Below are 15799 nucleotides of genomic sequence, written 5' to 3'. Positions count from 1 at the left end.
CAATTCAGAGCTCAGCTCGGATCCTCATCCTGCCAACCTCACGGTCAGCGCCAGTAGATGTCCACCAATTGGCGGGACGGTGGGAGGAGAGCCAAAGCACTAGGTATGTCATTTTCAACTAGGGTTCTTCCAGAGGTTGTTGGGTTTTCTTTGAGCTGTGGCTGATTGACCCCACATTTGAGGGTGCTTACATACAGTGGGGAAAATAATTATTTGATCCCCTTCAGATTTTGTCATTTTGCCCATTTATAAAGAAATTAAGGGTCTATAATTTTTTATCATAGGTGAATTTTAAATGATAAAGGCAGAATATCAACCAAAAATCCAGAAAAAAAAACAGGTGATACAAATGTAATAAATTGAGTTGCAGTTCAGTGGTTAAAATAAGTATTTGGGTCCCCAAGCAAAACATGACTTAGTACTTGGTGGAGAAACCCTTGTTGGCAAGCATAGAGGTATGATGTTTCTTGCAGTTGGATAGCAGGTTTGCACACATCTCAGGAGGGATACCGCCAAAGCAACAAAGGAGTGGCTCAAGAAGAAGCACATTAAGGTCATGGAGTGGCCTAGCCAGTCTCCAGACCTTAATCCTATAGAACATTTATAGAGGGAGCTGAAACTTCGAGTTGCCAAGAGACAGTCGAGGAACCTTATGGATTTAGAGAAGATCTGTAAAGAAGAGTGGACCAAAATCCCTCCTGAGATGTGTGCAAACCTGGCCATTCTCAACCAGGGTTCTGTTGAACCCTAGGGTTCCTCCAGAAGGCAACGTCAAAGCCTGCTTGCTGAGAGTGGCCAAGTTCTGGTAAGCCTGGAACACACATACGAAGATCTGGAAGCAATTATTATATGATAAACCCTCTAAAAGACAATTATTAGAACAGTATTGTTAATAAAGTTCAGATCTATGACAGGTCCACCAAAGATCAATTCTGCTCAGTCCTATAAATGCAAGTTCAGGGTTGTTTAGTCTTATTGGTTCACTTATAGATCTTTTACTTGAGGCAGTTGTGCTACCATAGCAGAAATTACTAGTAGCCGTATTCAACGGTTGTGAGGAAAATACCCTTACCTTTCAATGTGGGAAAAAGGGACCAAACAGCCAGATGGTATTTTCCATCATGTCAGAGAATTAATTTAGCCATCTCGCAGTTAGCATTATAGTCAGGTTATGGTGTTCCATTAAACAGTTATGTTCAAATTAGGGATTAGGTTTTTGGGTCAGGTGAAGATAAATGGTTTTTAATCAAAATTTGGGATTTCTCAGTTTGGTTTGGACCACTGTGCCAATATCATGTGGGAGTGAAGGCCTTAAGAAGGGGGCATCTCTTCTCCAGGAGAAGAGCTACACTTCAAGGAAAAGTCAAAGCCTGCCTGTTGACTGCGGTCGAGTATTGTTAACCCTGAACACAGCGTGAAGTAAGAGAAGATGTCAACTCAAAATTGTGGATTTCCCAATTTGGACTGGACCTCTGTGCCAATATCATGAGCGAGTGAGAACTTAAGACGAGGGCATCTCTTCTCCAGGAGAAGAGCTACATTTCAAGGCAAAGTCAAAGCCTGCTTGTTGAGTGTGGCCAAGTATTGGTACTCATGTACATCACAAGAAGTAGGAGGAGATATCAACTTAAAATTCTGAATTTCCCAATCTGGATTGGACCACTGTGCCAATATCATGAGTGAGTGAAGGACTTAAGACGGGGGCATCTCTTCTCCAGGAGAAGAGCCAAGCTTCAAGGCAAAGTCAAAGCCTGCTTGCAGACTGTGGCAGAGTTTTGGTAATCCTGGACACAGCAGGAAGTAAGAGGAGATGTCAACTCAATTGTGGATTTCCCATTTTGGATTGGACCACTGTGCCAATATCATGAGCAAGTAAATGACTTAAGACAGGGGCATCTCTTCTCCAGGAGAAGAGCCAAATTAAAATCAAAGCCTGCTTGCTGAGTATTGCTGAGTTTTGGTAATCCTAAATACAGCAGGAAGTCAGAGATCTCTACAAAGCAAAGATATTCCCTCTTAGGCCGTTGACAACTCAAACATTTTGGATTTACCATTTTGGGTTGTACCACTGTGCCAATATCAGTTTGTCTGGCTGCAGTAAAGGGGGGAAGGGACTGGGGAAAGGAGGTGCTAAGAGCAACAAGAAGGTGCCCTGGAACAGTGGTTCTCAACCTCAGTCCTCAAGTGCCTCCAATGGGCCATGTTTTGGGAACTTTTCCTAGATAAAATAGCTCTTATCAATACCATGTCATTTATATTGATTTAAAGCAGCTGTGCCAAGTAAAGGAAAACCTGAAAACATGGCCCGTTGGGGGTACTTGAGGACTGAGGTTGAGAAACACTGCTTTGGAACAACATCCAGGGTATCATGAAACCCACCATTCAATGTTTGGCCCACACCGGTGGTGTCAAGTGCATTTTTTGGACTCATCCCTAAGGAAACCAACAGAGTAGTTGAGGCTTTCCTCGAGAATGACATCCATGATGCCGTCAACAACACATAACATGACAAGAGGAAAACCCTCACCACCATGGATGTGGTTTACGTTCTCAAAAGACAGGAATGCATTCATAATGCATTTGGAGGTTAAACTCTAACAGCCACCTACTGTGCCGATATCATGAGCAAGTGAAGGGGTTAAGACAGGGAGGGGCATCTCTCACAGGTGTTTTGGCCTAACATTGCCACTATAGTCATAAAACAGCACAAGAAAGTCACTTACCTGCCATAAGGCAAAGTAACAACACCAGCCAGTAGTCCATGACTTGGGCCATTAATAAAGTCCTTCGCGGAAATTGGAACCCGTTAGTTGAGATCCAGCAGCTTAGGAATCCCCCCTCCCTTCTTTAAAATGTTCTGCTTTATGAGTTTATAGTTTTTGATCCTATCACGGCTCGTTGGGTTCCTATATTTGTTACATGTCCACGTCCTCTTCTTATTATTAGGGGTTACAAAGCGTAGAATCCCTCCAAATTCTCCTGTGTTTTCTGTTCTCTTTCCCCGTCTGGTCCTGGCCCCCCACCCCCTCTTGTGTTCCTCTTCTAGAAGGTGTCACTCGATCCCCAGCTGACCGTTCGCAGGGGGGCTAATTTTAGATTTCGTTGGAAGGCGCCCCCCGCTCACCCTGCCCAAAGCTCTTCTTTGGAGGTGGAGGTTATATCATTCAGGTCCTCGAAGGGCAGGGCGGGGGGAGTTCGTCCGTCCCGAAGAAGTTGAACTCTGTGTGAGAAAAATCAGAAAACACATTTTAATTAGCATGAAATACCGAGAGGGTGGCGAGAACGGGGCTCTGCGGGAGGGGGGGGGGCAGCTTGGAGGCAAGTTCAACTTGCAATGTCATTCGGTCACCAGGTATTTATGGCATTCCGGAGACATATTTGCCCACGTGTGCTATGGATGTTATGTCAGAATGTCCTTCTGCCCACAGAGCCCAGATCTATGGCTAAAACGTCTGCTAGCCAGACCACATTGCCGCAGCGGGCGGGTATAATTAGAAACAACAAACAAGATAATCACTGGTAACGGAAGCAAGTTTAAAGGAGTAGTAAACACGAAGTGTATCCATGTAAAAGGGAATAACTCACAGTACTGCAGACAGTTCTCTTTTTTTATCTACCATGCAGGGCCCCCTTGCAGTAAACCCTAACAAACTATCATTTAGTGTGACTCACAGGTCCATCCAGCGCCCAGGGCAAGGATGCAGAACTATGCCCCCTCCCCCACCACTAATGCATGTTGTACGCAGTGGCGGCTGGTGCTCAAATTTTTTTGGGGGGGGCGCAAACAAACTGGAAAATATTGAACCCCCCATCAACTGCAGCCTCACTGTGCCCATAAAATGCAGCCACTGTGCCCATCAATTGAAGCCACTGTGCCCATCAAACGCAGCCATTGTGCCCATCTTATGCAGCAACTTGTGCCCATCAAATGCAGCCACTTGTGCCCATCATATGCAGCCACTTGTGCCCATTATATGCAGCCACTTGTGCTCATCAAATGCAGTCACTTGTGCCCATCAAATGCAGCCACTTGTGCCCATCAAATGCAGCCACTTGTGCCCATCATATGCAGCCACTTGTGCCCAACATATGCAGCCACTTGTGCCCATCAAATGCAGCCACTTGTGCCCATCATATGCAGCCACTGTGCCCATCAAATGCAGCCACTGTGCCCATCATATGCAGCCACTTGTGCCCATCATATGCAGCCACTTGTGCCCATCAAACGCAGCCACTTGTGCCCATCAAATGCAGCCACTTGTGCCCATCATATGCAGCCACTGTGCCCATCATATGCAGCCACTTGTGCCCAGTATATGCAGCCACTGAGCCCATCAAATGCAGCCACTGTGCCCATCAAATGCAGCCACTTGTGCCCATCATATGCAGCCACTGTGCCCATCATATGCAGCCACTTATGCCCAGTATATGCAGCCACTGAGCCCATCAAATGCAGCCACTGTGCCCACAGACCCCCTCGTGGGGTTTGCGGCTCTGGCTCTAATCAGGTGCTTCAAAAAGTACCACCCCCTCCCCACCCCCGCCATAGAAATCTACGCGCCCGGCGTCCTGAAAGGGGCCGGGCGCATGGATGGGGGGGGGGTGCCCGTGCGCCCACTGGTTGTACAAGGGGTGTACCGCCCTACATTCATTCTGTGCCCCCTTGCTCTGCTGTGCCCAGGGCAGCTGCCCCTCCTGCCCACCACTTTTCCCAGCCCTGGCTCTGTGCATGATTAATAATCACCCTTTTTAAAACAAAATCCTTCTTTTCATCCTTTCATCCCTTTACGGCTACTGCCTGTGTCTTTGCACTCCAGCAATGGCGGCATGGCCTTTCTCAGGGCGGGTTTCCTGATGGTGACAACAGCATGTGTATATATATATATTAATATAATATTATATATTATAATTTTTGTTTTATATATATATATATATATGTGTGTGTGTGCATATATATAATATGAATGTATGTATTTATGTGTGTATATATATATATATATATATATATATATATATATATATATATATATATATATGTATATATAATGTTACTTATATTCTTTAAATATGTTTTTTTTTAAATGCCGGCCAGCATAAGTCCCTGAATTGCACTTGGCATCAGCCTCTTCTACAGCAGGGCTGGAGTGCGAGAGGAAGAAGCAGCACAAGCCAATCTGTTCATTCGCTAACAAGAAGCCTGCTGATAAAAGCCTACCGATAAAAATTCATTGAGATATAAAAATGTATATAATATAAAAAATATATAATATATAAATAATAATGCTGGAAATTGAACATGTTAAACCTGTTACTAGATTTTAGTGATTGGCTTTACTTATATTCATTAAAATTTTTTTTTTTTGTTTTTTTTTAAAGCAGGCAGGTGTAAGTCCCTGTATTTGACTTGGTATCAGCCTCTTGTAACAACAAAGCTGGAGTGTGAGAGGAAGAATCAGCACAAGATGTCAATTGGTTCATGTGCTAACATTAAGCACGCTGATTGCAGGAGAGAGCAGAGAGTTGAGCTCATCACTGGGCTACTTCTTTCTTCACTCCCCAGCCACAGGCTGTGGTGGGCGTGTCCAGGATATCTTAGAGCAGGAATCTTCAAACTAGGCCTGTTGCGGAACTACACATCCCATGAGGCTTTATAAAACTCTGACATTCACAGACATGGCTAGGCATGATGGGAATTGTAGTTCCTGAACAACTGGAGGGCCGTAGTTTGAAGACCCCTGTCTTAGAGAAAGTGGGTTGGATGATGCTGGACCTGAGGGTGGGGACATTGAGGACATCTAGTGGCAGAAAAAAAGTACTGCGGGGGGGGGGGGAATCGCTGTATTGAAGCTGAATAATACAGCAAAAGTTGTTATGTTATTTTTTTAAAAGGGCAATTTATTTTATATCTACACAGTTTGCCTTCAGTTCTGCTTCTAAAAATGTATGTGTTGATGTATCAAGGAATACATAACCGGATTAAAGAATTCTTCGTTGTATATCCACCTGGTTTTCGCCTTTATTTAATTTTGTTTGATATAAAGAAATGTTTTACAGATGAAAGCTTTTCCATTGTTGCAGCCCCATAATATTAAGAGATCAGTGCAGGGATAATGAGAGGTTTCCTTTGGATTGCCACTTTTCAGTTGCGCCCCCTCCAGCCCTAACGTAGGACTAGCAGGGGCGATCCACTCTCCTCCAGGTCCCCGGCCTTTTTTGTTAATTTTCCCCCCTCTGTCTGATCTCCGCTCAGCAGGTCCGCCGTCTACCCTGTTTATAATTTTTTACCAAGTGAGCTCCCTGCCTCGGCTGCTTTTGTTTATGTTCACGATTCGCTCTCTCGTCTTTTTTTTTTTTTTTTTTTTTTGTGAATTCTCTAACAATTATCAATATCTGGCTTTTTGCCTCAGAAGCTGCTGCAGCTACTTAACCCCTTCAAGACTGAGGATGTTATCAGGGCCATATTTAGACATCGCCGTTACCCTGAACGATGTTATCCTTTTGTACGACCTCCATCCTTAACTTAAGGTGATTATTTAATAAAAATAAATATTAAAAGACAGGGCCATTGCAGGGAGGCAGAAGGGGGCCTGCTTTATATTCACAAAATGGGGTCTATTAATAAAAAAATTCACAAAGCCATCAAGAATAATCAAGAATTTCCCTTGAACGTTGGCTCCATCTAGTGGCCATAAGGCTGTATATCCTTAAATACTGCAATCCCGAATATACTGCATTATGGCCACTAGATGGAGCTGACAATCAATGAAAATATGCAAATTACACAACTTACACACAGTAAATGCGTTGGCTCCATCTAGTGGCCATAATGCTGCATTTTCCTTAAATACTGCAATATACTGCATTATGGGCACTATATGGCGCTGACAATCAATGAAGATATGCATATTACACAATTTACACACAGTAAATATGTTATAAATAGACCCTTTAGTACATGAGTGCTCAACCTGTGGCCCTCCAGCTGTTGCAGAACTACAAGTCCCATAAGGCATTGCAAGGTTGACAGTTATCCCAAAGGCAGAGGCATGATGGGAATTGTAGTTCCGCAACAGCTGGAGGCCCACAGGTTGAACACCCATGCTTTAGTGCAGAAGTAGGCAACCTCGGCCCTCCAGCTGTGGTGAAACTACAAATCCCATCATGCCTCTGATGCCTCCTCTAGGAGTCATGCCTGTGGGTATTGCAATGTCTCGTGGGACTTGTAGTTTCAAAAACAGCTGGAGGGCCGAGGTTGCCTACCCCTGGCTTTAGTGTATTGAAAAGCAAACAAGAGAAAGACAAGAAGCTCTTCTGGACATACTTCTCATGTGGGTCACAGAAGTGCACTTAGTTCTGCTCCCCTGTGACCCAGAATCAGCCAACAGCAGCATAAAGTCTGCTGTCAGCTGACATGACAGAGCTGCTCTAGACTGCCAACAATAATGTCGGGATCCACCCAGATGCCTGATCAGCAGCTGGCTCAGCCTCTCAGTGTGCCGCTGAGAGCCTGAGCCAGCCACTACCACCCATTCTCCTGCCCGGGGCTCCAGTGAGTGCTGTAGGGGCAGTGTAGAGAGCGGTGACTGACAGTCACCGCTCTCTGTTCACTAAAAGCCAAGAACTGAGCAATTAGCGGTCATGTGATCGCTCAGTTCACACTCTTAGAGCTGGCAGGGGACAGCTTGCGCAACCTTAAAAATACACAAATTCTTTAAATACAATGCATTCGGAGCGCCTTAAAAGTGAAGTTGCAGAGCAGTAGGACGTAATCCTTTAAAAGTGTCTGCCAACAAACAGCGGCTACCACCACTAAATGACGGATCTCCAGCTGGCTATACAGAAGCCAACTGAAGATCTGTCATTTGCAATGGTAGTAGCGACTGGGTGAACATTGTTTGGCCCCGGTGGTCATCTCAATAAGGTGTTACCATGATTGATATAGATCTACATTGCTGGACGATGTGATCTCCAGCTAGCCTCTGTTTGTAATAACCCAGGGGAACTATCATTTAGCAGTGCTATTGTTACCGCCGCTAAATGACTGATCCCCTCTGGCTTCTGTTTGTCATAACCTTATTTGGTCAATGACATCACTCAGTATCCCCTAGCCCTTTGTTCACATACAGAAGCCAACTGGAGATCTGTAATTTGCAATGGTAGTAGCAGCTGGTGAACATCGTCTGGCCCGGTGGGTCATCGCAATAATGTGTTACCATGATTGATGTGGATCTACATTGCTGGATGATGTAATTGATGCCTTTAATTTCAAAAGTATACAGTATGTACTTTCTCTTTAAGAATATTGAAAAAAAATGGAGTCAGGTCCCCCTAAATACTCCAAAAACCCTTAACTAGGCGTGTAGCATGAAAAATACAGGGCACTCAACACTGGGAGGCCACCCTGGCGAAGCACCTTGTGCCTATGTTGATTGGTGCAAAAGCATCATCCCCACATAAAAAAATGGAGTGGGGTCCCCCTAAATGTTTCAATTACCTTTATCCAAGCAAGTAACCTGGGTGGCATCCTGGGTGGTCCTTCCTGAAAAATACCAGGCCACATGCACCCAACACTGGGAGGTCAACCTAGCGAAGCACCTTGTCCCTATGTTGATTGATGCTAAGGCCTCATCCCCCACAATAAAAAATGGGCTGGGATTCCCTTAAATATTCCAAAGTCCCTTAACTAGGCATGTAGCCTGGATGGCCCTCAACCTGAAAAATACCAGGCCACATGCACTCAACACTGGGAGGCCACCCTGGCAAGGCATCTTCTCATTATGTTGATTGTTGCAAAGGCCTCATCCCCACATAAACAAATGGGGTGGGGTCCCCCTAAATATTCCAAAGACCCTTATCCAGGTGTGTAGCCTGGGTGGCCCTTTCCTGAAAAATACCAGGCCACATGCATTGAACACTGGGAACCCACCCTGGCAAGGCATCTTCTCATTATGTTGATTGGTGCAAAGGCCTCATCCCCACATAAACAAATGGGGTGGGGTCCCCCTAAATATTCCAAAGACCCTTATCCAGGTGTGTAGCTTGGATGGCCCCTTGCTAAAAAATACCAGGCCACATGCTTTGAACACTGGGAGGCCACCCTGGAAAAGCACCTCGTCCCTCTGTTGACTGGTGCAAAGGCCTCATCCACCACACCCTGGATCAGAATCTGTGAAGGAGTACAGGCTACATTGTACCCTTTGTTACTCATTCACAAAAAAAGAAAAAAGAAATAATAAATGAACACACCCACACCATGAAGAATGTCCTCTTAAAAATAAATAAATAATGTCTCCAATGTAAATTTAGCGACAATCATTGATTCAGACAATCTTTACCCGCCGCTACCCCCCGTTGCAAATGATAGATCCTCAGCCAGATGCTGTATGCCAAGTAGCCAGCTGGGGAAGCAGAGTGACGTCATTGACCAAATATGGTTATGACCATCCTTCGTCAGTGACGTCACCCAGCATGTCACCCCAGGGTGGTTTGTTTACAAAACAAAAGCTGGCGTGGATCTGCCATTTGGGTTAGGTGGGTGAATTGGCCAAGCATGGCCAATTTGCTTGTGCATTTTGACGAAATGCAAACAAACTGGGTTCAAGTCCAACTCACGTTCAACGTAGAGCCAAAGCTCATCCTTAGTGATGATCAAAACAGAAGAAGCTCCGATTTGATACTTTGTAATTTATGTCCGCGGTATAGACAGGACTGCTACTCATCAGCCAGATGGTTGTTACATTTCCAGACACAAAAATAAGTAAAATGTATCAGAGAAAATTAAAAAGCCACGGCCACAAATGCAGCCAAACAACTCCCTAAAAGCCAAATGATTTCCACCTTTTATATTTCACTGTGCGCACACTTTCCTTTCTCCATAATGAACGCGCTCCCCTCCCCCTCCCCTCTCTGGGGACAGTTCAAATAATTATGGCACAAACCTTAATCATCTTTTTCCATAATGAACCGGAATATTAATTAACATATTCAGCTCACAGTTTCCTGTTATGTTCTACTCTATTATCCTCTGCCCTTCTCTTCAACTCAATTGCTGTGTCTTACTCACCAGTCCATGTTTTTCATCAGCTCTTGTCCTGTGTTTAACTCACTGATCCACATTCCATATTTTACGCTTAGGTTGAAAGATGTGTCTAAGACATCAAAAGCTCATCGCCCATCTTACTCACAAAGCAACATTGTTATTCTGTTTCTTGCAAAGTGATCAATGTTGCTGTTCTCTTACCCACCAAGCCATGCTATTAACTTACGTAGTTACATAGTGAGGTCGCAAAAAAAAAACCTCTATGTTCCCATACTGATCCATATGTACTCTCTCTTTTTTAAACGTACCCGGATTTCAATCCTATATCTTACAAGTAAGCTACAACATGTCTTAGACATCCAGTTACTCATATTTTATCTTAACAACTGAGTCACATTGCACAGTGATCCCTGTTTTTGTTCTCTTACCCCCCCAAGCAATACTATCAGCTTGTATTTAAAATGCCTCTCTTGGCATCTTATTCACTGATCCACATTCAGACTTATTATCTTATTCATTGGTCCTTAGGCTATCCCTAACAACCCCCTCCCAACCCCCCCACCCCCACCCCCAAACAATACCATCAACTTGTATTTTCAAAAAAAAATCTATGTTCCCTTTTGGCATTTTATTCATTGATCCACATTTACACCTAGTATCCTATTCCTACTCACTGACTCTCAGACATACCACATTGCTATTCTGTCTGTTGCTAAGCAATCCCTGTTAAAGTTCTTTTTTACCCACCAAGCCACAATATCCACTTGTACAAGGGTTCTTCAAAAAGTGTCCACACTTTTTTTAACTCTATTAAATATAAAAAGCATGGAAACCTTTTGAAGTTTCCTTGTATTGGAAAAACTCATGTCCTCTTATGGAATCATATTCACTGATCCACATTCAGCTTTGTATATTACTTACCAATCCCCTGGCTAGCTCTCTAACTTACTCACTGATCTATATGTACCCTCTTTCTTTTTCACTGTCCCACATTTTGATCCCATAGCTTACAATTAAGCCACAGCATGTCCATCCAGTTACTCATATTTGACCTTAACCACCAAGTCACATTGGTGTTCTGCCTCTTGCACAGCGGTCCCTGTTTTTGTTCTCTTACCCCCCTAAGCATTATTATCAGCTTGTATTTACAAAAGAAAATAAATGTCCTCTTTTGGCATCTTATTCACTAATTCACATTCAGACTTATGATCTTACTCGCTGCTCCGCAGGCTAGCCCTAACACCCCCCAAGCAATACCATCAACTTCTATTTAAGAAAAAAAAAATCTATGTTCCCTTTTGGCATTTTATTCATTTATCCACATTTACACCTAGTAACCTATTTCTACTCACTGACCCTCAGACATGCCACATTGTTATTCTGCCTCTTGCTAAGCAATCCCTGCTAATGTTCTTTTACCCACCAGGCCATGATATCAACTTGTACAAGGGTCCTTCAAAAAGTGTCTGCCATTTTTTTTTTAAACTCTATTAAATACAAAAAAAAGTGCAGAATCTTTTTGAAGACCCTTGTATTTGAAAAACTCATGTCCTCTTTTGGAATGATATTCACTGATCCACATTTAGCTTAGTATATTTCTCACCAACCCCTTGGTTAGCTCCCTAACTTACTTACTGATCCATATGTACCCCTACTGTTTTCTTTTCACTGACCCACATTTTGATCCCATCTCTTATTCACTAATTTACATTCAGACTTATTATCCTATTCACTGGACCTGATGCTAGCCCTAACACCCCCCAAGCAATACCATCAACTTCTATTAAAAAAAATCTATGTTCCCTTTTGGCATTTTATTCATTTATCCACATTTACACCTAGTAACCTATTCCTACTCACTGACCCTCAGACATGCCACATTGTTATTCTGCCTTTTGCTAAGCAATCGCTGTTAATGTTCTTTTACCCACCAGGCCATGATATCAGCTTGTACAAGGGTTCTTCAAAAAGTGTCCACGCTTTTTTTTAAAAGTCTATTAAATATTTAAAAAGTGCAAAATATTTTTGAAGATCCCTTGTATTTGAAAAAAAACTCATGTCCTCTTTTGAAATCATATTCACTGATCCACATTTAGCTTAGTATATTACTCATCGACCCCTTGGTTAGCTCCATAACTTACTCACTGATCCATATGTACCCCTACTGTTTTCTTTTTCACTGACCCACATTTTGATCCCATCTCTTACAATTAAGCCTAAGCATGTCTTAGACATCCAGTTGCTCATATTTGACCTTAACCACCAAGTCACATTTGTATTCTGCCTCTTGCACAGCGATCCCTGTTTTTGTTCTCTTACCCCCCCCGAGCAATATTATCAGCTTGTATTTAAAAAATAAAATAAATGTCCTCTTTTGGCATCTTATTCACTAATTCACATTCAGATTTATGATCTTACTCACTGGTCCTGAGGCTAGCCCTAACACCCTACAAGTCCAGCAATACCATCAACTTGTATTTTTTTTTTTTTTTTTAATCTATGCTCCCTTTTGGCATTTTATTTACTGATCCTCAGGCATGCCATATTGTTATTCTGCCTCTTGCTAAGAAATCCCTCTTAATGTTCTTTTACCCACCAGGTCATGATATCAACTTGTATTAGGGTTTTTCAAAAAGGGTCCACACTTTTTTTTTACTCTATTAAATATAAAAAAATTGCGGGATCTTTTTGAAGACCCCTTGTATTTGAAAAACTCATGTTCTCTTTTGGTATCATATTCACTGATCCACATTCAGCTTGGTATATTACTCACTGACCCCCTGGCTATCTCCCTAACTAACTCACTGATCCATATGCACCCTCTTTCTTTTTCACTGACCCACATTCCGATACTTTATCTTCCAATTAGGCCACAGCATGTTTTAGACATCCAGTTGCTCATTTTGTAGCTTAAACCACCAAGCCACGTTTGTATTCCGCCTCTTGCAAAGTGCCCTTTACAGGAAACCTGTCATGTGAGAACCAAGGAAACTGAGTAACTGGCCTCCTTCTGAAAATGCTACTTGCCTGGCCACCATACCAATACTTTAAGCCCCTGTTTTTATACTTTTACCCCTCCAAGCAATACTATCAACTTGTATTTTAAAAAAAAAGGCATTTGTCCCTTTTGGCATCTTATTCACTGATCCATATTTACACTTAGTATCCTATTCCTAATCACTGGCCCTCAGGCATACCACATTATTATTCTGCCTCATGCTAAGCAATCCCTGTTAATGTTTTTTTTTTTTTTTACCCACCAAACCATGCTATCAACTTGTATTTTAAAAATCAATGCCCCCTTTTGTTATCGGAATCACTGATCCAGATTCCCTCTTAGTATATTACCCACCAATCTCCTGGCTAGCATCCTAACTTACTCACTGGTCTATATGTACCATCTGTCTTTTTCACTGACCCATATTTCGATCCAATATCTTACAATTGAGCTATAGTGTGTCTTAGATATCCAGTTGCGCGTTTTTAACGTAACCACTAAGCCATATTGTTATTCTGCCTCCTGCACAGTGATCTCAGTCATTCAATAGCTAGATGACTGCTGCACATTAAACTTCTAACATACAGATCCTCCGATGTAGGCTGTACTTAGGGTTGGCCACACAGGCTACAATCTGCTTGTACAATCTTTACACTTTCAGATAGTTGACCCCACAACATTTCAGATGGATCAGTGGGCAAAGCCCCCTGCGCCAGGTGTGTAGACTGCCAGTCCCGGAAGCTGAGGAACCACAAGTCCCAGCACTGCGCACTGATGTCCCTGGGGCGGTGAGCTGTGGTCTCCGCACCATGTAATATTATTGCACTGACTGCAGAAAGGAGAGATGGAGTCAGATCATTACACAGATCAATGGTTTCTTCCTTGCCTGACCCCCGGGGACTGATCACTTGTCACACATGATGAAATATGCCTTCCTGAAAAAGTGCCTTTACAGGAAACCTGTCATGTGAGAACTATGGAGGCTGCGTAACTGCCTGGCCTCCTTCTGAAAATGATGCTTGCCTGGCCATCGCGCCAATTCTTTCAGTCTCGGACCGCAGACACGTACACAGATAAGAACATCTGACTTCTCTTCCACCTCCTGGACTTGCATACTTGCTCAAGGACATTAAAGACCACAGCACCCCCCACCATTCACATGAAGTCCTCAAACCCCCACCACCACAATGATGGTTTTAACTAATCATTTTTTTGTTGTTGTATGTCTCTGTTAAGGGGGTGTGTCCTATGCCTACATACTTTTGCTAATAGGTGTCCCTCGTTCCCATCTCAAAAAGTTGGGAGGTATGGGAGTGTGTCTATGGAAATGTTTGACCATTCTTCCAGAAGCGCGTTTGTGAGGTCAGGCACTGATGGTGGACGAGAAGGCCTGGCTCGCAGTCTCCACTCTAATTCATCCCAAAGGTGTTCTGTCAGGTTGAGGTCAGGACTCTGTGCAGGCCAGTCAAGTTCCTCCACCCCAAACTCGCTCATCCATGTTTTTATGGACCTTGCTTTGTGCACTGGTCTAGATTATTTGGTGGAGGGGGGATTATGGTGGGGGGGGTGTTTTTCATGGGTTGGGCTTGGTCCCCTTAGTTCCAGTGAAGGGAACTCTTATTCCGCGTACACACGAGCAAACTTCTTGTCCACCTGAACTCCGAAGGACTTTTCGACGGAGTTGCGACGGAGTTCCAACGAAACGGACTTGCCTACACACGATCACACCAAAGTCCGATCATTTCGAACATGATGATGTACGACCAGACTAGAATAAGGAAGTTCATAGCCAGTAGCCAATAGCTGCCCTTGCGTCCTTTTTTGTCCGTCGGACTAGCATACAGACGAACGGATTTTTCAATTGGACTCGAGTCCGTTGGAAAGATTTGAAACATGTTCTATTTCTAGGTCCGTTGGAATTTTCGACAGAAAAGGTCCGATGAAGCCCACACACGATCGGAATGTCCGACGGAATCGTTCCGTCGGACCTTTTCTGCCGGACAGTCCGCTTGTGTATATGCGGCATTAAGCATACCAAGACATTTTGGACAATTTCATGCTTCCAACTTTGTGGGAACAGCTTGGGGACGGCCCCTTTCTGTTCCAACATGCACCAGCGCATAAAGACATGGATGAGCGAGTTTGGGGTGAAGAAACTTAACTGGCCTGCACAGAGTCCTGACCTCAACCTGGTAGAACACCCTTGGGATGAATTAGAGACTGCGAGCCAGGCCTTCTCGTCCAACATCAGTGCCTGACCTCACAAATGCTCTTCTGGAAGAATGGTCAAACATTCCCATAGACACACTCCTAAACCTTGTGGACGGCCTTCCCAGAAGAGATGAAGCTGTTATAGCTGCAAAGGGTGGGCCAACTCGATATTGAACCCTACGGAACTAAGACTGGGATGCCATTAATGTTCATGTGCGTGTAAAGGCAGGCGTCTCAATACTTTTGACAATATAGTGTAGATGCCACTGTCCTGTATCTTGCACCTCAGCCCCATTGATGTTATGTCCCTGGTCTATTGACGACAATGGCAGCGCACAGAAACAAGTATTGATAGCACATGGAAATCTGCATGAAATTGCCCATGGAGAGCGGCATATGTTGGCCATTGTTTTAGAAAGAGCTCGTTCACATCTATGAGATGCATTGCTCATCTTTTTGATGCAGCAGAACATGTTATAAAGCCCTTTGATGATTCACGTTGTAAAACGCTGTGCAAACTGTTTGTGCTATATAAATTCTTTTTCATATTA

General features: G+C 43.6%; 1 protein-coding gene across 2 annotated transcripts in view; it reads right to left on the bottom strand.

Moving 5' to 3' along the window:
• The window catches only part of SCN1B (sodium voltage-gated channel beta subunit 1), a 58916-nt gene that overhangs the window by 29684 nt on the left and 13433 nt on the right, over positions 1–15799 (bottom strand). For both annotated transcript variants that reach the window (XM_073601664.1, XM_073601663.1), the window contains exon 2: positions 2724–3220. In XM_073601664.1, the coding sequence (XP_073457765.1) occupies positions 2724–2775 (52 nt within the window). In that variant the 5' untranslated portion in view covers positions 2776–3220. The remainder of the gene's footprint in view (positions 1–2723; positions 3221–15799) is intronic.

Source organism: Aquarana catesbeiana, linkage group LG10 (assembly GCF_042186555.1).
Source record: "Aquarana catesbeiana isolate 2022-GZ linkage group LG10, ASM4218655v1, whole genome shotgun sequence".
NCBI lineage: Eukaryota > Metazoa > Chordata > Amphibia > Anura > Ranidae > Aquarana > Aquarana catesbeiana.
Note: the sequence above shows the minus strand (reverse complement) of the source record. Positions and strands in the feature narration are given on the sequence as shown.